General features: G+C 38.0%; 2 protein-coding genes across 3 annotated transcripts; both read left to right on the top strand.

Annotated features, from left to right (window-relative positions):
- LOC139139606 (protein white-like) lies at positions 1-15,694 on the top strand. Its single transcript, XM_070708488.1, has 19 exons — positions 1-205; positions 2,231-2,396; positions 3,131-3,179; positions 3,971-4,157; positions 4,534-4,605; positions 4,917-5,018; positions 5,551-5,717; positions 6,172-6,346; positions 6,577-6,666; positions 7,206-7,231; positions 7,851-7,956; positions 8,689-8,820; positions 9,300-9,392; positions 9,609-9,666; positions 10,140-10,217; positions 10,899-11,004; positions 13,787-13,887; positions 14,173-14,246; positions 14,999-15,694. Exons 1-19 carry the CDS (start codon positions 167-169, stop codon positions 15,098-15,100), a joined length of 1,923 nt encoding a protein of 640 aa, XP_070564589.1. The 5' UTR covers positions 1-166; the 3' UTR covers positions 15,101-15,694.
- A 1,121-nt stretch (positions 15,695-16,815) lies between these two features.
- Positions 16,816-22,236, top strand: LOC139140200 (methyltransferase-like protein 27). 2 transcript variants are annotated; one of them, XM_070709282.1, is made up of 6 exons: positions 16,816-16,948; positions 18,584-18,707; positions 18,834-18,953; positions 19,494-19,632; positions 20,855-20,947; positions 21,448-22,236. In XM_070709282.1, the coding sequence occupies exons 2-6, from the start codon at positions 18,603-18,605 to the stop codon at positions 21,627-21,629; spliced, it is 639 nt and encodes a 212-aa protein (XP_070565383.1). In that variant the 5' UTR covers positions 16,816-16,948; positions 18,584-18,602; the 3' UTR covers positions 21,630-22,236. The 2 variants fall into 2 exon arrangements, with proteins under 2 accessions (XP_070565383.1, XP_070565384.1); XM_070709283.1 differs by having other exon boundaries at positions 16,832-16,931.
- The last annotated feature ends 327 nt before the right edge of the window (positions 22,237-22,563 follow it).

The raw sequence follows: 22,563 nt of genomic DNA, 5'->3' as shown, positions 1-22,563 counted from the left end.
CTCCAGCATTGGTGTTTGAGACATCTTATACTAAAGTCGCAGCAACTGTTTGGACTCACCCGTCATATGTGACGTCATCACTTGACACTCTTGGGAGACGTAGGTTTCTCACTCTGTGATATGTACCTTTTGGTATCCTACTTTTCCTGGAGATTCGCCGTCAAAAATGTTCTACGAGATGAGTCCAGAGTCGCTGATAATATCGGTAGGTCGGTCTCATGTTGTACACAACATATTGACGAGACCCAATAATTCATTAACCTATTTTGGCTCTGTGGAGTTCGATATCTTCTGTCAAAGGTCAAACATACTGGAATACTGATTACAAAGGTATTTCGTTAAATATTATAGAAAGGCGTCATTTTGCAAAATGTAAATTAACTACAATGCCACTATTTTGCCAACTTGAGTAATTAATAATTGCAAACGAAGCAAAGTTATACGTGCTTTTAGATATCAAATATGATGTCTCGGATTGATTTGTTTAGAGTTTGAAAATTTAATGTATCTGGATACCCAGCCCGTTTATGGGTAATCTGAAACTAAAGGTTTGCACCATGAAACTGATAGACTTAAAACCTCAAACTTTCCGTAAGAGACTTCAACTCTTTCGAAGTATAAGGGGTCACTGTAGAACATAAATAAACATATGACCATCGGTTACCGACATTTGAAAATTAAAATGGCCGCTAGCCCTGTGTTAACTCAATAGGGAAAACATCATTTAAGATTATCACAAAATAGAAGCTGCTGAAAACTTTATATACTCACAAACTTCCAAACGAATAGCCACTAGTGTAAGATAAAAATTACTTTAAAGTTTGAGAGTCCGAATGACTGTTCCCGAGGCGCATTCTATCTCAAGGTAGAACGCACCTCGGGGACAGACATTCGGACTATCAAACTTTTACAATTCTCTTCTGATATACTACATGTGGGGGTTCATTTTAAAGCTCTTGGTGAAAGAAAACTTTTCAATGGCTTAGTTTTTCGAAATTCGAAAATTTTTATTTTTCTCCATAGAGTTAACACAGGGATGGCGGCCATTTTGAATTTCTAATATCGGTAAACCTTGGGTATTTTTTCTCTCTAGTACACAAGTTGCACGGTGACCCCTACTTTTATTTTGATCTTAAAAGAGAATGATTGAAAGATTCCTTGAGGAAAGGTTTAGCAAATTATCGAGGTGCGTACTACCTTAAAAGGCATAAAATTTCAAGTTGTTACAGTAGTAGCACTTGATTTGCCTTTACCTTCTTCACACTATATCAGTAAGTGTGTTGATTTATCAGTGTACACACCAGTCCATTTTCATCCTCTTCTGACTGTCAACTCTTGCAAAGAATTCAATTGAATAGCGTATTATCAATGAAACACGTCATTGATAGGCGAAAAGTTGTATTTACAAAAAATAAAAAGAGCAACCGAATCTCATATCTATACCATCTTAAGAAAATCGTTTTAAAAACTTTTATATTAACTGGCTACAATCATATCTAAAGTTTTACTTTTTGCCTAATATTATTTCTTTATGTGTTCAATTGAAGAATCTTTAACGGGAACACATGATTTCATTAAAGACCCATAGTACGTGCCAAGTGATGGAGAAACCTACCAGTTTTCAATAAGTAATGGTTCGAAGAAACTGGAGCCAACGTGTGCTGAGTTCATTACTTATATTTAACCCAGACAAAAAGATTCGCACATCCAGTACATCAGCCATACATGAAGTGCTTCAATTGATCAAGTTTAAAGTAAACAATGCGCAAGAGTGAAAAAAAAACTATTTTCAGTTTATGTATAATTGCTTAACATGTAGGTAATAGTTGTGGGCGAATGCAATAGTGAATAGACAGAAATGTGATGAGAAACACTGAAACATTGGCTTTTCCATACTGCTTTTTTGAAATGCATCTTGTGGAAATACATTGTAATCTTGATTTTATGCTGATCGAATGCTTTGTGATAAATGTAGCCATCAAAAAGTAGAAAGCTTTTTAATACTGATGCTTTTTCGTTACCTTTTATTGTAGAGTTCTAACAAAGTTCCTCCATAAAATTGACCTTCACAGATGTATGCGGAAACAAGAAATACTTTTGTTTTCTTAGTTTTGGCTCTACACTTTACACACCTGTACACGTATCACTGTGTTACTGTCATATTTATCAAAATTATCAGAGAGTCTGTCCTGAGGCGGCCGTGATGAAGTGTCTTTAATACGCTTTGCAGGATCTACAAAGCCACGGACATTCCGATGAAAATGTTATCGCCAAAGAGGAGCAGATAACGTTGACCTGGAAAAACGTCACCGTGATGACGCAGGGACCAAAATCGTCCGAGGGCGGACCAGCTCATGATGTGGAAATGCACGAAATGAAGACCATCTTGAGCAGAGGTAAAACTATCATTATTATTTATTGCACATTAATTAAATGAAAGGAATTTACAGTCGATTCTATCAGATTCAAGCCACCATCTGAACCAGAAACCCTAATTCCAACATCTGATGGAGTTTGACATACCCATTTTTCATAACATTTATAATAGGACTTGATCGAGTGTGTATAATCGGCAAGTCTATAATACCATCTGCTGATTTAACTGTCACATTATCAAGCTTTCCCAGTACACAAGCTTAAAATACTCTTTCAATAAATGACAAAATTCCAATTTTAATTGACATTCTTCCATGCGAATATCATTATTTTACAGAATACATGGGAGTCACTTTACTCCTATAAATAGTTGTGGAATGTTGATTCAATGAGCATTTACTTAAGAAAGATGAAATGGCAGGTTGTAGGTGTGAAGGGATATTGTTTATGTCCTTCCATTTGTTGCACAAAACGTCAAAATATTGAAATTGTTGAAGAACCAAATTTTCCTGCAATGCTCAAAACCAACAATGTAACAGCAGTCATGACGAGGTCCTGTTTATATATGCACCGAATTCATTGTACGACAAAATGTTGAACAATACTTCAACATCGTTACCGGATCCGCTATGCAGATCGTTTTGGGCAACGCTATAACTGTATTATGACAATACACCTAAGGTATATGTTTACAAGTTTGTCGAGTAATATAATTTAGCGTGTGATATATCTCTTTGTCAAATTTTATTTTCAGTCTCTGGAATTGCAGAACCCGGACAATTTCTCGCTATAATGGGAAGCAGGTATAATATCGATCATAGATTGGGTTGGTCATGCTAAGATATTGCTAAGTGCTTTTTTCTGAAATGTTTTCATAATAGCTCCGCTTTTAAACATTTTTATCGTTAGGGAAAGGAAATATTGAATTAAATCGTCCCACTGTAGCAGAGATGTTGCATGGAACATGTAACCAAAAACGTATCGACGAGATCTACTCAGACTGGAAGTCGTTTCAAGAGGGCATTACATATTTTCTCAGAATAATCAGGAATTAAAATGTAGAAACGATCCATTTAGTAAAGATATCACCTTGATGACCAGCATTAAAGTGAAAGTATCTGACATAGTTTTTTGGCAACATATTTTGCCAATATGGTCATTCAGCGAAATTCAGAAAGACGTGTATTAATGACGTTAAGGCTATGTTTCTTTTATTTGAATATCTATGATGAATGAATTGTCCATTGTGATGGACAATGGCTGGTAATTGGGAGGAAAAAGACAATGCCTATACTTTTACTTCCGTTCTGCTAGCTGCGGATTTTGCAGGCACCGACAGAAATAGATGACCTCCATCTCCGCCTTCAGTCGAAGGGTTATCCGTGTAGGATATGTATTTTGACCTAATAGTTTCGTGCCAATCTTAATGCTACAGGAAAATAAAAACATATCAGTACCACTTACAGTTTAGAATTAACAGAACTACCTAATAGTCACGGCTTGCTTGGGATGACAGTTAACTCTCTGTTTTGTCTTATTTGACACTGTTTTGGTTTGTCATGTTTTTGTTGCTTTTTTTCCATTCCACAATAAGTGGCGCTGGAAAGACAACACTATTGAACGTCCTCACCGGTCGTTCAGCCAAGCAACTGCACATCGAAGGCACGATTCTCGCCAACGGGAAACCGATCAGTGAGAGTTTTAAGAAGGTCTCGGCCTACGTCCAACAGCATGGTCTGTTTCTTGGAACGCTTACGGTCAAAGAACACCTTATGTTCCAAGTAGGTTCACCTTTATATACAATATGCAAAATAAAATTTACAGGAGCAAGAAATCAATATGAGCGTCTCTACTATTGTGAAATTGGACTTACTAAATATTGTTGGTGTGTTATACATTTGTGTGCATGCGTTGCATTGACAGTCACATAAAAGCTTGGACACAAATGCAATTAGTTAAAGCTGAGATAATCTAAAGAGTTATGTTATCTATGGAATTGCCACTTATTTCCAGTATTGAATAACCTTTTTTGGTTAAAGATAAGAAATGAAAAAAAAATATTCTTTTTACAAACTATGATATATTTTCAATAACCTGTGTCGGAACGTTCAGCTGAGCCATGTTCACCATACATTTTATATGTTTGATTATTTGCAGGCAACTTTGCGGATAGATCGACACGTGACCAAGGATGAACGAATCAAACTTGTCGAAAATATTATAGAACAGGTATTCGATGCTGGTCATGTAAAGTCATATGCGTGAATTCTAATGTCTTTTTTCAGATTATTCAAAGCGAAATCCAATATTCAATATTGTTAAAACATATATGACTCTGAATTAATATAAATGGTTCTCTGTGGTCAATTTAAGAGATTATGGACTGTTTTTAATGCTTGGCACCTCTCGTTCGAATGTTTGCAAATGTAAGTGTTCAACGCTACAAATATAATGGTGTATTGAAAGTAGGACGTCCATTGATGAAGGGTCAGTCTTTCGCCATTTTCCATGTAGTATTTTTCTTTTCTCTCCGAAAATAGGTTGGCCTGGGCAAATGTGTCAATACGATGATTGGTTTACCGGGACGCCCTGCCCTCTCCTTGTCAGGTGGTGAAGAAAGAAGACTGAGCATGGCGTCTGAGGTGACTGTGACATTCAATTAAGATCCCAAAACAGTCAGCGACACGGTATCTGAAATAGAAAACGTAGAATATGTATGGAGCGTTTTCGTGTCCGTCCTTGAACATGATTTTTTGAACACAATGCACCATGCTTGGGCTAAAACTGTGTATTTTCATCATGCTTTACTTAGAAAGAAGAATGAGAACATTTCTTTGTTTTATAAAATTACAATGGCATTATTATCAAAACCCACAGCTGTTATCCTTTTCATTTCCAATAATACCATTAAAAACAACATAATTCACATAAATAACGCATCTACCGACGACCCAAACAGAACAGAAGGAATTAATAATAATTTTGATGAAGATTGATTATCATTTTAGCCATACAGAATAGGTTTTCAATGTGTTAAACAATATGGCAGGAGAAAGGTATGCCACAAACAACAGTTAAACAAAGTAGATCTACAATTCTTCTGATCCTTCTGACATTCAAATGTTCGTGTTTTACAATAAATAGTAAAAAAATGATACGTTTTTGCATCGACAGCTATTGACAAGGCCCTCTGTGTTGTTCTGTGACGAACCGACGTCTGGATTAGATTCATATATGGCGGCAAGTGTTGTCACATCCCTGAAAGAATTGGCGGCAAAAGGCCACACGGTGATCTGCACTATACATCAACCGTCGTCCAATGTGTGCGCCATGTTTGATAAGTAAGTCACTTTCATTTGATCCTTGACCTAACCTTGATATCGCTCTGTCTTGGTAAGGCTCACATCATGGAATAATGAATCATGGAAGAAAATAATACTGTACACACTGGAAATTATGGAATTCATGATTTGTTAAAGATTTTGAATTGTCTTTTTTTTTACAATATTTAATTTTTGATGATGTTATATGATATTGGAATTGAAGACTTAAGCTCCATGGTGACACCATAGTCTTGTTGGCGTAATGAACCAATGCGTTTCTGTAGCCATAGAAATTTGTCTTTTTCTAGACTAACTTTTTGATAACGATTATTTGAAGTAAATTACTCTAATTACAAAGGTGAAAAGGACAGCAAGATTTCGCGAATTAAAATGTTAGTATTTTAATAAGCAGAGGCAGTCCATAAAGATAACTCAAAGTGAACAAAAGCAACTTTTTTATTTGCGTTTTCAGAGTACTGTTGATGGCGTCTGGAAGATGTGCCTTCCTGGGTTCGGTCAACGCAACTTTACGATTCTTTAAGGATATTGGTTATGAGTGTCCCAGCACTTACTGTCCAACGGACTATTTGCTGGGCATGTTAGCCGTCAGATCGGGAGATGAAGACAATAGCAAGGCAAAAATAAAAGTGAGTGTAAGTTTAACAAAAACAACAAGTGTTGGTGCCCTCGTGACTTATAAGCGTCTATCTGTAAGTGTGTATACCCCTGACTTGAAAATTTCAATTATGAAAGCACTTTGCCACCTATTTGTGTCTGCTAATCTGTGGTTCAACAAAGTGGTTCTTACAAAGTTAACATTCAAACGACATAGTGAATTGAGGTGACTGAATTGCTATGATTCCTGTTTGTTTCTTAGAAAATATGCGACGCTTTTCAGAACTCCCCCGATTTCATCGCCGTTGAATCGAAGATTGACAGAGTAGGTCTAAGACATCGCGGGTACGAAGTAAGTACGAAGTGTCTTATCGATTTCCACTGCATATGCTTCATGTCGCTGTAACACCTGGAGATAGCTACTTAAACAAGTAACTAGAATAATATACAATCTCGAATCTGAATCGTGTGCCTTTTAGCCAATATTGATAGACGTCACCGGTCAAAAACATATTTGGCATTGAAAATCAGATGATTTCTTAGGTTTGCTCAAAATGACGCTAAGAATCAGACTACTAAGTACCTACGAGCTTTCTACTCTACCCTATTTTTCTTCTCATCTTTGTTTTTCAATTTTCAATAAGTTATTGTATGTACCCAATGATGTTACTCACTGCTTACAAGCCAAAATAAAAGTATAAAAGTATAAAGAAACAAAGCAGCGATAACGAGACAGTAATGGTATCAAAGAGGGTGACACAGACACTTTTGTGAAAATTCATTGTGTGTGGACGTTATAGGTCACGATGTATGTTCTGGAAGTAATAACAGCAGAGGTGAAAACTTACACGGAAGTCCCTTATTATTGATATATTATATAATTTGTTACAGGCTAAGAAAGACAAAGAAGATGAACTGTAAGTTTATAACCCTTTCACTTTGTATTACTGACGAATTTGTAGAATAAGTGGAAGTTTCCACGGCCTTTTGCTTTCGACAATTGAAACTTTAAGTTTTTTCCAATCAAAATAACACAGAGTAAAGCGTCTCTTTGAATTCCAAAAGGTGACGCATTGTGGGTAATTTCTCAAAAACCAAACTTTGCTCCTTAGACGAATTTTAATTCTTTGCTACAAAAGAGAACCGTTTACATTTTCTTTACGGAGGTTCGGGAAAACGTTTAAAACTTTCAGTTCCACTGCTCGTATTGCCTTAAAGCCAAATACAAAAGCTTGTGTGTTTCCGGTAAGGTGCCTCCGAAAATTAGGGTAGCTAGGTCGGAAGAAGTTTTTGTTTTGTTTGCAGAGACATTTAAAAAACAGCAAAATTTAGATAATTTACTCGATTTTTTTTTGAAAAATGCGAAAAAAAATTGCTAGGTCGGTGGGTTTTTATAGGGTAGGTCGGGCAACCGGAAACGCACATATCTGTTTTGTATGGCCTAATTAATTTTCGTCTGCTCTGGATAAATCAAGGCTTTCAGAACATGGAGGTGTGCAATCACAAGCACTGAATTCATCATGTCTTTCTCTCCAGATACAAAGCATCCTGGTTGACCCAATTACAACAACTTTACATGAGATGTTTTCGGCATGTTTGGAGAAACCCAGTGTTACTGAAAGTAAATGTCTTCTCATACGTGGTACGTCAAGATTACTACACATTTATTTTCATTAAGAATTAAATATCTCTGTAATACAAATGATTGTCGTATTCATACAGACAAAACTGAAGAATGGTTGGCCCATGTTGAGCTGTAGTACAACTCGACGTTATCTCAAGGGTCTGTTCAGTGTTACTCACCATGAAAGGCGCCCTCAAACAAGCAATTACACCACCATGGGAATGCGACTCAGCGTTCGTCCGGCCAGCCTTTGCTCATCCTATTAGATAAGTGCTTAAGGTCGGCGGGAAAGTCGTATCGTCTGCTAACGTGATGGAGGGATTGGTGTCTCAACGAAGATAAAATATGTTCCCATTAGTAACTATGTACTTGCGGGATGATCGCACGGCCAATTGCCATAGACAGCGCGGTGATTGCCCCTTATGCCTGTATACTTGAAGTATGCCATCCTGTTTGTTTAAATTATACTGAGGACAAGATCATTTATAATCAGCATGTTTATTATAAGTCAAAAGAATGGCATGACCAAAGTACTGTTAGCAAATGAGCAGTTTTTGCACATTACGAGCATTGTTGACCCTTCTTTAGGGATCAGATCTGATTTGGTTATTCTTCTATTATTACGTTATTACTAGTACACGAAGATTGTTTTTACTCAGTGAAAGGTATAGTAGTAACCAAGAGCGCCATTTCCCCCACTCTGAAGCCGGCCATTCCATACAGTGACTTTGTATCATCTCTCAAATGTAGATAACTGCACTACTATTCGGAGTGGTTTATTTACAACAAGACAAGACTCAGAGAGGAGTGCAAAACCTTCAAGGTTGTCTTTTCCAGTTAACAATCCTCATCGGAGTAACAAATTTTATGAAGTCTTCAAAGGTAAAAAAAACTTAAACCTAAGACTTTGAGCTAAGACTTGTATTCAGAATAGACATTGTTTGTGGACCAAGGCTACATTCAACAAGATAACATAACTCACTTTGCTAACGTACTTTATTTACATACTTTCATGCTTGCTTCTTAATTGCTTGCTTGCTTGGTGGCTTACTTAGTAACTTACTTACTTACTCACTCACTCACTTCATTATTTGTTTGCTTACTTGCTTGATACTAACTTAGGTACCTACTTGCTTACTCATTCATTTACTCACTCACTTACTTGCCTACGTGTACTACTTACTTACTTATTTACTTACTTGCTTATTTGCTACCTACTTACTGACACTTATTACTTACTTGCTTACTTACTTACTTACTTACTTACCTACCTACCTACCTACCTACCTACCTACCTATCTACCTACCTACCTACCTACCTACTTACTTACTTACTTACTTTTTATTCTTCGTCGTCAAAGATATTTCCTGAAGAGTGGCCACTATTCGCAAGAGAGCACAGTGACAGGGCCTACACGCTATCTGCCTATTTTCTCGCAAGAAGCACTGTCGAGGTAAATTTGTCTCAAGTATAATTTGTATCACAAAAGGCGATTCATTCGTTTATCTAAATGATGCTATGCTGTTCTAGTGTCAATGTTGTCCTAATAGCGTAATATACACACAGTAACATAAAGACACACATCTAGTTCCTCTTGCCGAAGCACTTTGCTTACCCACCAAGTGTTCTTCATTTCTTTTGATTATCTGTCTTTACCGTTCCTTTGCAGATACCGATCAAAGTTTTCTTTGTGTTTATCCAGATTACAATCGTGTTCTGGATGGTTGGTAAGTCGAAGTTTAGCCTCTAAAAGCGCCTCTTTTCAAGGAAACCGATGATCTTACAATACAAACCTGGAGCATTATCAACCCCCCCCCCCCCCCCCCTTTCATCACAAAAAATTACAGGTCAACTAGGACTGATACAACACCAAATGTATATTTCCACTTAGCTCATGATAATTGAGATAATGGTTTTATGGCACTCTTGCAGTCTACAAACTCACAATACAAGTTTGACGTGAGCTACACCGATGAAAAGACACCACAAGTTTAAGTCCAAACAAAGAACTCATAAACAACCGCCACCTTCACCAAGAAACACTCAGAATGGTTTGCGTTGATCATCGATTATGTTGCCGACGTAATCTCGACAAGTTCGGTCACAAATGTTGGCAGTAATGAGTCCTTTAGTGTTGCAACTGAAAAGAGAAGTACACATCATCAAGATGTAACACGTTTTTTTTTCTTTGCTTTCCAAGGCTTTAGCGACTCTGTGAGGGATTACCTGGAAATGTGTTTCGTAATGGCTTTACTTTTGCTGGCAGCTCACTTTTCGGGTATGTATCTGTGATGCAAATCTGGAAATAATGGTGCGTTGAGATTCGAAAGGTTTGAAGCTCCACTCTGCATAAAAGTAACAAGTACGTAAACCGCTCTAAAAGATCAAGGAAACAGAAATACCAGGTGTCAATTATGAAAAGACATTGTCTCGGAGAAAAGAAACTGGAATATATGCAGGTTATCATAATGAAACTTTGTGTACGACAACCCGCGTTAGATATTTACAGATAAGAAAATAATTTTTCCTCGCTATACGCTCAAATATATTCATAACTGTAAAAGAGCTTTATGTTGCTGCTGTAATATATATTCACTTACCATTACTTGAATATTAAAGGGGAGTCTCTTAAGTGTACTTATATAGACAGAAATTAAAGGGAAGGGGTCATCGAAAATGCGGAACCATACGACCAAAGTAAATCCTGTATCCAAGGTACGGTGGCGATTTGGTGAACGATAAAACATATTATAATGATGTACATTGTACAATTTAAATGTTTCAGCTATGTTGACGTGATGCATCTAATATGCATGGACGTGATGCATGGAATACATTGTTTGTAAACAAGATAGTCACACGCAGGCGCAGTTCGACGACCCCCTGAGAAAACAATTATCTCTCCCTGAATACTCAAGTGCCATCAAGACTTGGTCTAAATAACTAATTCTATATGCAGGGCTGTTCTTTGGGTCCATGTGTCCCACAATTCCAATGGCAATCCTGGTGGCAAATTTATGGATTCTTCCTTGTCTCATCGTCGGCGGATATTACATGAACGTTTCGTAAGTGCTATTGTGTTCTTTTCCTTGATACTTTCACATGTGACCAGAGTGACTTCAAAACTTAGTTCGTATCGTAGTTTTTTTTCGTACATTGAAACTGATGAATGTTCTCCCATAGATCCTAGGGCTTGGGTTTTTCTGATCACCATTGCTATATCCTTTACCCGAAGCATTAGAGTATTTCATGAATGAAATTATGGAATGAACTACATTATTGAAGCATACACTGAAGCTTCATCAATTGACCACTTTGTATGTCAAATTTACAATTTTCAAAAACGAAATGTTACCCATGGAAAAAGGTTGTCGTAAAATTGTATAGAATGAGGAAATATGACTCTCTCCACGAGTTAGGAAGTGTTGTATGTAGGTAGGTAGGCAATATGCGTGTATTAATATAAATTTAAATTAAATTATATATATATATATATATATATATATATATATATATATATTATATATATATATATATATATATATATATATATTTAAAAACTATCTACTGTTGATTGACCAATCAGAGTGCTCAATTCAGGGTGTTTTATTTACTCATAAAGCCTTGGTCACCAAATTCCAGAAACGAATGACAGCGCCGTAGTAAAGTACTGTCCAATCAAAAGTGAACATGATTGTCATATTCTGTAGACATCTGGTACGTTTTAATATTCAAATTTGGTAACACAGCGGAAACCAGCTGCAACACAAAATCTGCTGTACCCCAGGGCATTTATAGGATGTTCCATTACATTGGAAGGCTATTTCACAAATAAAAGTTTTAATTCATATCCTAAACATGTCACATTGACAAAGGGGACGGTTGACGTAAACACATTGAAAACGAAAATATATCAGTTAGGGGCGATAGTTTTTAAGTCAGATAAAGCCCGAGTACGAGGGCTCTTCTGGTATATGAAGTCCAACCCTACAATAAAATGTCTCGGCCTGCGGCCTCGACATTTTATCGTTGGGTTGGACTTTATATACCAGAAGAGCCTCGTACTCGGGCTTTATCCTATATATATATATATATATATATATATATATATATATATATATATATATATATATATATATATATATATATATATATATATATATATATATATATATATATATATATATATATATATATATCAGTGGCTTGGTGTCAATTCAGGCAATGTATAGTGCTCGATGCGTTTCCGCAGGGCATAGGTATTGCTAGACGTGGAACTTGTCGTGATTACTCTACAGACTGTTTCATGCGCTTGGCAATCGTCAGGAGTGATGTTGGCGGGCTCGTTGCTACCTATATATAGGGTCAGGTGTATATGCAAACGAGGCTGTTGTTCTGGCGCGTTCAAGTGTTAATGAGAAGGAATTTGCTTCTGTGTCTACATTTCGAAAGAAATTCTGTACGTTTGTTTAGCAGTGTCGACTTGTCCGAGTTGATAATGTGAAATTTCTCCGTGATGCAGAGGTTACAGCGTTTTGTCTTGGTTGAGTAAGGCTGGGCTCTGTCAATGATAGACCATGTGACGTTGTATTTTGTGTCGCTGAATACGAAACAGCACTCAAGAGAAGCGGCCATCAGCACAACATGAAATATAATCAACCACCGACCGGCAGCGCCCCCAAAAGATCACGAAGCAGGCAGATAATCTGGTATAACCCACCATTCAACAAAGCAGTAAAAACGAACATCGGCAGAAGATTCCTGAACCTCATTAAATTACACTTCCCGCAAGGACATCCATTACACAAGATATTCAATAAAAACAATGTGAAAGTCAGCTACAGCTGTACAAGAAATATGGGCAGTATCATCAGAGCCCATAACAACCACCTCCTACACAACGACAACAAACCAACCAAGCCATGTAACTGCCGCAAAAAGAAGATTGCCCATTGTCCGGAAACTGTCTCACGCCTTCAGTAGTATACAAAGCCACCGTAAATACAAGCAATGATACAAAGCACTATATCGGACTCACGGACTCAGCTTTCAAAACAAGATATACATATCACAAATATACTTTCAAAACATCAAAACACAGGAACAGCACGGAACTCTCAAAATACATATGGACCCTCAAGGACAGCGACACAAAATACAACGTCACATGGTCTATCATTGAAAGAGCCCAGCCTTACTCAACAAGACAAAACGCTGTAACCTCTGCATCACGGAGAAGTTTCACATTATCAACTCGGACAAGTCGACACTGCTAAACAAACGTACAGAATTTCTTTCGAAATGTAGACACAGAAGCAAATTCCTTCTCATTAACACTTGAACGCGCCAGAACAACAGCCTCGTTTGCATATACACCTGACCCTATATATAGGTAGCAACGAGCCCGCCAACATCACTCCTGACGATTGCCAAGCGCATGAAACAGTCTGTAGAGTAATCACGACAAGTTCCACGTCTAGCAATATATATATATATATATATATATATATATATATATATATATATATATATATATATATATATATATATATATATATATATATATATATATATATATATATATATAATATATATATATATATATAATTGAGGTTAACTTTAATGACACTTTACGACAAGACACACTTAAAACTACATATTCCAACTTTGGCATAAATTGATTGTCTCATAGAATAAACCCGTACAGACGTACAGCAGATTTTCTGTTCCGGGTGTATCAATATCCGTGTTGCTCTTGGTTTTTGAAACAATCAAGGTTTGTTTTCTTTTTTCGCTAAAGCTGACATTCATATATGCAGTAGTCCAATGTCCCTCTGTCTCCAACAGGACTGTGCCGGTTTTTCTGCTTTGGTTGTATTACATATCCTTCCTCCCATTTGCATATGAAGCGGCGTCCATAATAATTTGGAGGAACGTTGACCACATAGGTGAGCATTTCCGAGAGAGGATGATGACTGAGCGAGCCTTTTATATTAATCTAACTCGCACCAATGGTGATGGGAGCAGTTGATGATTTGCTCAACATTTAAACAAGTTACTCAATTGTGTAAAATTACCAAAATGACGTCCAATTCAAATTCGAACTCGAAGCTCGAAGGTAGTTGCACGAAGAAAATCGCAGTTTGTCAAATTGATTGACACTTGACCTCCATAAGTGATTAAAATATTCGATTTTTAAACTTTTTTCGTATTTCCTTTCATTCTTGTGTTAGGATGCATCATGGCTGACCGTACGCGATGTCTCGATACAGGTGGTCAGGTTTTGGAATCGTTCAGTTTCAACGAGGTAAGAGAACTTAGTATGTCTTGTGGTTATGGTACTGAATACGAATACAACTGAATAGATACCCTCTCGAAGTCTGAAATGATGTACAATAGAGTAATAGACTTCAAATGACGTCACGGCTCCATCGGACATGTGCAAAGAAACAGTTGTCCGCAATTTGTGAAAGGGTTTTGAAAATTTCCAACACATGAGAAAATTACGATATGATCCTGTTCTTTCGCAATATCATATTTTAAGGTCTTCGACCAAAAAGGACCCATCGCGTCCGCTCACATTATTAAATTCGAACTTTACTTGGCTATACGATTGTAATGCTTTACAGTTTTATATGAAAGTCCTGAGATCTTAACATAAGCGTATCTTCTAATCGATATATTTGGTAAGTTAAAAAAATCTTGGTACAAGGCTGGGAAAAGTAGGTGGACTGCCATTCATTACGCAAATGGAAGCAAAGCTACCCTCGTGCTTTCACTGGTTGTTTCGTTAAGAAGTCCTAAAATGATAGATTGACAAACAACCGGAAGGCGAATGAAAAAAGCCAGCATAATATATGTGAATTTCGTGCGTAATTTTCGTGTAAAACCCTGTAAAAATGTATCTTGGTATGACGTCGACGTTTTAAAGTGTGGATTTACATTCAAAGGGCATCCCATTATAATGGATATTGTCCGTTGCTAAAAGTCCATTATAAACATGATCTTCCTTTCTATGAAAAACAAGTACAGTAATGGCTGCCTCTGTTTCTTTTGCAGGCTAATTTTCATCAGGATATCGAGATTCTTTTGGCTTCGATTTTCGGTTACATGATTTTAGCATTCATCGCAATGTGGATCAAGACAAGAAGATTATGCTGACGTCGTTTTTGATTAAAATGAGATTTAGGCACAACATATTAGCAACAGTAATATCATCACTTCAGCCCGATTTCTTAAAAAGTAGTGATGAAAATTATTATATAAACGATTTTGTTGTAAGCTGTGAACGTTGGCCGAGTTCCGTATGTCTACTTTGTAAGGTGTCCATGAACTGATAAAAATGAGGTGTTTTAAATTTGCCATTCTAGTAAATCGAGCACATCTAGAGCTGAAACTTGTAAAATCATCTTACGAAAAGTAGTAAATACGCTTTTTAGCAAAGCCAGTCGAAAACACTGAAGTCTTGTTTTAGGTACCACAAAAGTCACTCAAATATACTAAATGCTTAGGACTTGCTCGTTGATTGAGTATTCAAAATACAACCATAATAACAAAAATCTTGTCATGCATTGGTACTTTGCGTTTAAGAAATTTGCAGGCAAGAGCGCCCTCTGTCTCCCTCTTTCTGTTTAAATTATATCTTCTTCTTGCTCAGATTTTGTGTCACGGTCTCTGTCTGTCTATCTGTGTATTTCTGCCTGTCAGTCTGTGTCTCTCTCTCTCTTTGTCTCTGTTACTCTCTCTCTCTGTCTGTCTGCCTGCCTGTGTCTGGCTATATGTCTCTGTCTGTCTCTCTGTCTATCTCTACAACCCTGTGTGTCTGTACGTATGTATCTGTGTCTCTAGCTGTCTGTCTGTCTGTCTGTCTGTGTCTGTGCCTCTCTCTCTCTCTCTCTCTGTCTCTCTGTCTCTGTCTCTGTCTCTGTCTCTCTCTCTGTCTCTGTCTCTCTCTCTCTCTCTCTCTCTCTCTCTCTCTCTCTCTCTCTCTCTCTCTCTCTCTCTCTCTCTCTCTCTCTCTCTCTCTCTCTCTCTCTCTCTCTCTCTCTCTCTCTCTCTCTCTCTCTCTCTCTCTCTCTCTCCAGTACAATAAAATAAGGTTACAATACTCTCTTAGGAGGACAATATTCACATGTAAGTGTTGTACAATATAAATTATTCAAATATTATTTATCAAATACTATGGGCTTGCAATTAACCACTTCCAAGGCCCCAAGCAAGCCTTGTGTTAGAGGCTAGTACTGAGTACATTGTTCAGTATTTCCTGATTAAAGATTGATACTTGCCTGATCATTCATGATAAACGTCTGCTTTCTATATTCTACATTGTATAGGTTACCGATAGGGGAAAATGTGCGAAGCAAGCTAATTCTGATTCTATAAAGTTTAAAACCAGTGGAATGCCGTGACAACAAACCCATCTTTTATTGTAGGAAAATAAACTCCTCAAATACCTGAGCGATACTGATTCTTGTATCTTTGCTGAATTTTAATACAGGGCCTGATTTTTTTTGGGGGGGGGGGTCACTCAAAATTTCTGTAGCAGAGAGGGGGGTTGCTCAAACACGTCATGGTTGGCAGGGGGGTTCTCGAAATTTTGGAGTTTCTAAAGCAATTCCTCCGGACCCCCCCCCCCCCAAGCCGTAAATAATGACGGCTTCCTAACCTTGACATCATCTTCAGTGAGCTTTCGATTGTCTAACATACCGGATTGCGAGAAATAGCAATATTAAAACAGCATGTTCTTGCGTTTGTACATGCAAGTCAATGGAATAGGCAAACACAGCATTCATGTACCTAACTAACATGTCTAGGGATACCGATGCCCTTGACGCCTTGTGAACAGGAGGCGTCAAATTACTGTCCAGTGACCTATTTCAAACACGCATGCGCCGTCTGTGACATTCGTCTGTGAGCGTTTACGCAGTGGTTCTCCCTCGCTCACGTTTGGAACTTCACGACACCATTTAGAAGCTCCTGTTTACATGGAAAGGTCAATATTTTAACAGGGTATGTGAAAATGTGCAGGGGATAAGGTTTAGGATTTTAGCCTAACTCTTCACTGGACTGACTTTTGGTGCGCCCGTGCGTGCAGCTGACTTCGGTACTCGGGCGATGTACTGATATTTGACTGTTCAGCTTTTAAGTCGTTTAGCGCATTCTCACGCACAGTTCTAAAGTGCGGATGACATACACAAGGTCATCCCTTTTTCTCTGGGCTATTTTTCAACTGTCGGGAGGGCTACTTCTACAAGTCTCAAGCGCGTAACACGGTGAGTTGTGTGACTGAGCAAAGCGGCTCCAAGGTGAGGTAGGGTCATTTTCGGGCAGGGGCGTGTACTTTCACAGGAGTGCACTTTATTTGTAACTGTAGCGCACAATACCTGTTTAAACAGTGCAGTGGTATGATGTGTATGCGGCTTCCTGCGGCCTGCCGATTTGACACGATGCAAACGTGAGCATATCCACCTGTAGCCCCGGCCGGTACCCTTACTGTCAGCAGTGCAGTGGGACAACTTTGGAGTTGGAGTTGTGGCGTCTCGCACTACACTTCCGTGGTCGGCACAACTATCGAGGTACATAAGTGAGACTCTGTCTCGGAGTCCATTGTACAGCTGATAAAAAAGTTGATTTGGCATGATATGACATGCGATATCGTGGTACGAGTACACATTGTACGTGCATGGCATTTCTGTCAGGTCACGAGACGAATAGTAATAAACTGTACAATGCGCCGAACGGGCAATTATACTTACGGCTGTATGCGCCTCGTTGTTGAAATTTTAAACTTTAGCTCAAATTTTCGGTAAAGAACCTGCAAACCATTCCCTTTCGTGATCATATATAAAAATTAACTTTCTCTAAGCGCCTGAAATTTCTGCCAGGGAGAGCATCTCATTAGAAGTCAAACTTTGAATAGAGGAAGTTGCGTTACACTCGGCTTATTTTGTTGCCGCGTTTAGCTATTGCTGGTCTAAATCACAAGTGAAGTTTTGACCAGTTCACGATAGATATCATTGTATATGCAAGGGCGATAACGAGCGCATACGTCGAGCGAACTGTTCAAAACTGCACTGTATCCATCGGTGAAGCGGATTATTGATTTTATACCATAATATTATAATATATTGAAATTCCAGTGTGAAACCCAAAGGAATGTGTCCAGCTGAGAGCTTGCCTGTGTTCCATATGTATTATATAGCGAATATAGTATAGCATGGGTACTTTCACGTCTCGACCAATCAGCTCGCTGCTTTTGCGCCACCAATATACTGGTATGACATAATTAAGCAATAACATACCCTCTCCCGGCCCGTAATGGCGAACTTTGCACGCTATAAGGTACGAGGCCAAGCCAGGTATATTATGGAGTGCAAAGTTTGCTCGAGTCCATTATGGATGAGAGAGGGGGTACATTATTATTTTATAGTTTTTGGTAATGTCAGTGAATTAGTAGATGTAGGAAACATCTGGAGTCACAATAGTACAATTCTGGACAATCGAATACATTATCAGTAGTAATCTGGAGGATGACGTCACAAAATTCACTGGTATTGATAAAGCTATAATATGATAACTGATATTGTTTTATGTTCATATGTCGTCCACGATCCAAGTAACGCTTTTATCTACACACTTTGTTAGGTATACGTAAGAAAGTAGTATGGATTCCGATTTTCACCACACGCTGAACCAAGCCTATGATCCTGCAGCGACCACAGACAGCGTGAAAAACTTCTATGACAAATGGAGTATTTCTTATGATAAGGTAATCCAATAATTGTATCAAACAACGACACGTCTTTGAGATATTTCAAAGAAGATGGCATGTATATTCATGTATAGTTTATAGAGTGCACGAGTTTGTTTAATTTCATGATTTTTCGTCTCGCAGGATTTCAGCGACCGCTACAATGGACCGAAGTACGCTGCCGATGCCTTAAGCAAAGTTGTGAGCGACAAGCACGCGCGTATCTTGGACTGTGGATGCGGAACTGGATTGGTCGGAGAACAGGTGCACGCTTCACAATATCTTTCTGTGTAACGAGTTTAGGACGTGTTGCCCACGTGCAATCCTGATAGGTGCACACCATCATATCTGACAAATAATAATAACCCTTAACCCAGACTGCCTCAATTATCCCCAATTGAATGCACGGGTAACATGTTATTTTGTTCGTGACTTGCATCGCTCCCTATGGAATGGGTTTGGCAGTGTCCCCTGCCTTGTTCCTACATCGTCTACGACATTTTTGCGTCGGAGTACTGTCCTTTCTCAGTCTTTCTTCACACCGAACGTACACGTTTACTTTGTTGTGTGACTTGACCCTATTCGTTGGCACAGCGCAGCCAGCGGCAACTATTGGAAAGAGAGCAAGACTTATATACATTCGCCGCTTTTGGTATTCATGCATTTAATAGTTCCATTATCAATAATTGTATAACTTCACACTGGAAAAGTTGATCGAACTGAATGTCTTTCATTTTGTTTCAACAAAAGTGTTAGAAAAATCAGTTAAATGACTTCCATCTACCTCCTTATTTGTTCTTGCAGTTGCGGGACATGGGATATGACAACATCGATGGCGTCGACATGTCGGAGGATAGCCTTCAAATCGCACGTGAAAAGGGAATATACTCAAAACTGTTGGCCGAAAAACTGGGTGCTCAACCAATGGACGGCGTTCAAAAAGGTCACGTGTAAACCCCTGCAGTCAGACAATGCACGAGTTCTAGACCAATGAACGGTCTCCATTCATAATGAGCCATCCAATCAGTTCAGATGCATATTTTAACAGTGCATATCATTTACCGTTTGCCTAACTTAGTACAACTTCTACAAGTATTTAGGAAATTGACCATAAGATGAGCAAATTAGTGAAGAAAGTAAGCTCTAATTTATAAATATTTGTAACCTGAAAATATCCACTTGAGAAAATCTTTATTTCACTTATTTTTTTCCAATAGACTATTCACAATGCCTCCGGAACAGATATTCTGGCTCTCAATCGCTTTCGATACTCTGGTCTAGTACTTATGGGGGTTGGCTTAAAACTTGTGATGTAACAAATTTTGTCAATGTCTTTTCGAAAATTTTACATTTCCTCAAATATCAAACATCGGTAAATATTTGGTAATTTGTTTCTCCGGTACCAAGCTTTGCATGCTGACCCCTGATTTTTATAAAAGAACGGTTGAAAGTTTCATTGAGGAAAGTTTGAGCAAAAGTTTGTGTTTAACTTTCGAGTCACGTAGTGCCTTAAAGGGAGGGGGTCGTCGGAACTGCGCGGGTACGACTTTTTAATTTACAAACAATGTATTTTATGAACGATCTGGATACATCACGTTAACATAGCTGCAACATTTAAATTTTACGATATTCATTGTTAACAAACGTGTTTTTACCTTTCATCAATCACCAATGTACCCTAATACACGGCAACCTTCGAGCAGAGTTCCGACGACCTCCTCCTTTAGCTAAATGACTGAAGCTTGTGAATTCCATAAATCGCTAAACGTAAGTTATAGTCTTTAATTGATCTTGCAAAATATTAAGGTACAACGCGCCAGACTCAAATTTCTACAGTTCTTTTTCTGATCTACCACTTGTTGGGGCTCATTTTAAAGCTCTTAGAGAAAGAAAATCTTTCACCGGCATACTTTTTCGAAAATACAAACTTAAATGTTCCCACATAGAGTTATCACAGGAATGATGGCCATTTTGAATTGTAAATAACGCAAAATGTTGGGTAATTACTTTCGCCAGGCCCCCGACCTTTATTGTTGATTTGGTAAGAGAAAGTTTCATTAGGAAAGTTTGAGCAAAAGTAAGTTTTTCACTTTCGATGCTCATATTACCTTGAATGATTTTTAGTAATCAATATGACATCTCGTTTTTGATGCATCTCTCTGCAGATTCGTATGACGCTATCATTTGCTGTGGCGTTTTTGTTTCTGGTCACGTGACAGATGTCGTTTTCCACGAATGGACGAGAGTTGTTAAACCAGGTAAACTTTGGTGGGAAAAGCTGATGTCATTGTCTTTGCATCTCTATACATCTTGGTAACGTTGCGATGCGTGCTGTGAGTACGCAGCAACTTTAGAACGACCGCAAATGGATACAACAGTAATTGACAAATGTCGCAAGCAATATGCTTTTTGGGTGATTTCGTTTTATCAATGACATACATACGCTTGCATTGAACGAGCGCGCCCCTCTAGTCTCGTACAGGCTGCAGTGGAAATTGTGGTTCCTAAGCGTTGGATGGGATGCTCTTTCTCGTATCTGAAAATCTTCCATCCTTTTTTAATGAATAGAGGTTGACAAATCTTTACAGCTTTTGTCGATGTGATTAGTTTTCACCGATTAGTTGAAGTTCTTTGAGTATGCTAATATGGCAATCTTATAACGATATCAACAGCTTGCATTCGTATAGTTTCAGTTCACAATTACAGTTCACAATTTGATCCTCGAAAATTTGACCTGAGTTTTCCCTCTCTTTCACAGGAGGCTTCATCGTGATCGCCGCGAATGAAAAATTTATTCACTTGGTGAAGGGAGACACCTTCAAGAAGTTGATGGAAACTAAGGTCATAGAGGTCACGGACGATTTCTACCTTCCCGCGTACCTAGCAACTGGAGACAAAAATGCTTCTGGTTGTTATGCCATCACGATAAAGATACTTTAGCCACTCAACAAACCACAGAAGGAAAAACAACTAAAGATGACGTGGATCTTAATGATCTTATTAATTCAGTATTTCGTTGCATACAATCAAATGGGAACAGGAATCATTTGACCACACTCGGCATTAACAAACAAAACGGGCTTTTGTTTTTACTTCATAATTCTTAAATATTTTTACCGTTTGTTGATGTTTCAAGATTACTTAAATGCTGATTTTGCTTCTTGAGAACCACAGGACTTACCATCATAGCATTAGGTGAGACAGTAACATCGATACGTCTTTGTGTACTGTGATTTAGGCTATCTTGATGTGTGTTGCATGTGACAGACACAGTTCTAGCGAAAACATATATCTTTTATTAAATTTCCTTTTTTTTCAAAGCTAAGCTGTGCATATTTGTGGCATATCAATTATATTCTTGAGTGCCATAGACTAAAATCTTCAAATTGAGCCAGATAATTGTATTGTAATTGGCGAATATTGTATTGTATTGTAATTGAGCGTTATATTGATCATGAATTGTAAGTTGGATGGCTTTTTTAATGTTCCAGTGTAATCAAATAGCTTCATTGATATTAATATCCCACATTCTCTTGACACTGACAAACCGTCTGTTGTGTACTTTATTTTTCATCTATCGTTATGAATGCATTCTCAGAAAGAGTGTTACCCCCCCGGGTGCCGACACCTGTCCGTTTGTCGCATTTGGATAATTGCTGAGGTTAGATGTCATGACGTATGATTGGTGTTATGTGTAAGTTACTGTATATGATTGAATTTGCGGTGTTATTTCTCATTTCGTGATTGCGTGCCCCATATAGTATGCCTTTTTGCTATCTATATTGTCATATACCTTCCTACACCTACTCGTATAATTGTCCATACATGTAGTAACTGTTGATTTTTTCGCACACTCACGACTTTTTCGGTGTTT

The sequence above is a fragment of the Ptychodera flava genome, chromosome 9 (assembly GCF_041260155.1).
Source record: "Ptychodera flava strain L36383 chromosome 9, AS_Pfla_20210202, whole genome shotgun sequence".
In the NCBI taxonomy this organism is placed as follows: Eukaryota; Metazoa; Hemichordata; class Enteropneusta; family Ptychoderidae; genus Ptychodera; species Ptychodera flava.
The sequence above is the reverse complement of the archived record's forward strand: the minus strand, read 5'-3'. Positions and strand labels throughout refer to the sequence as shown.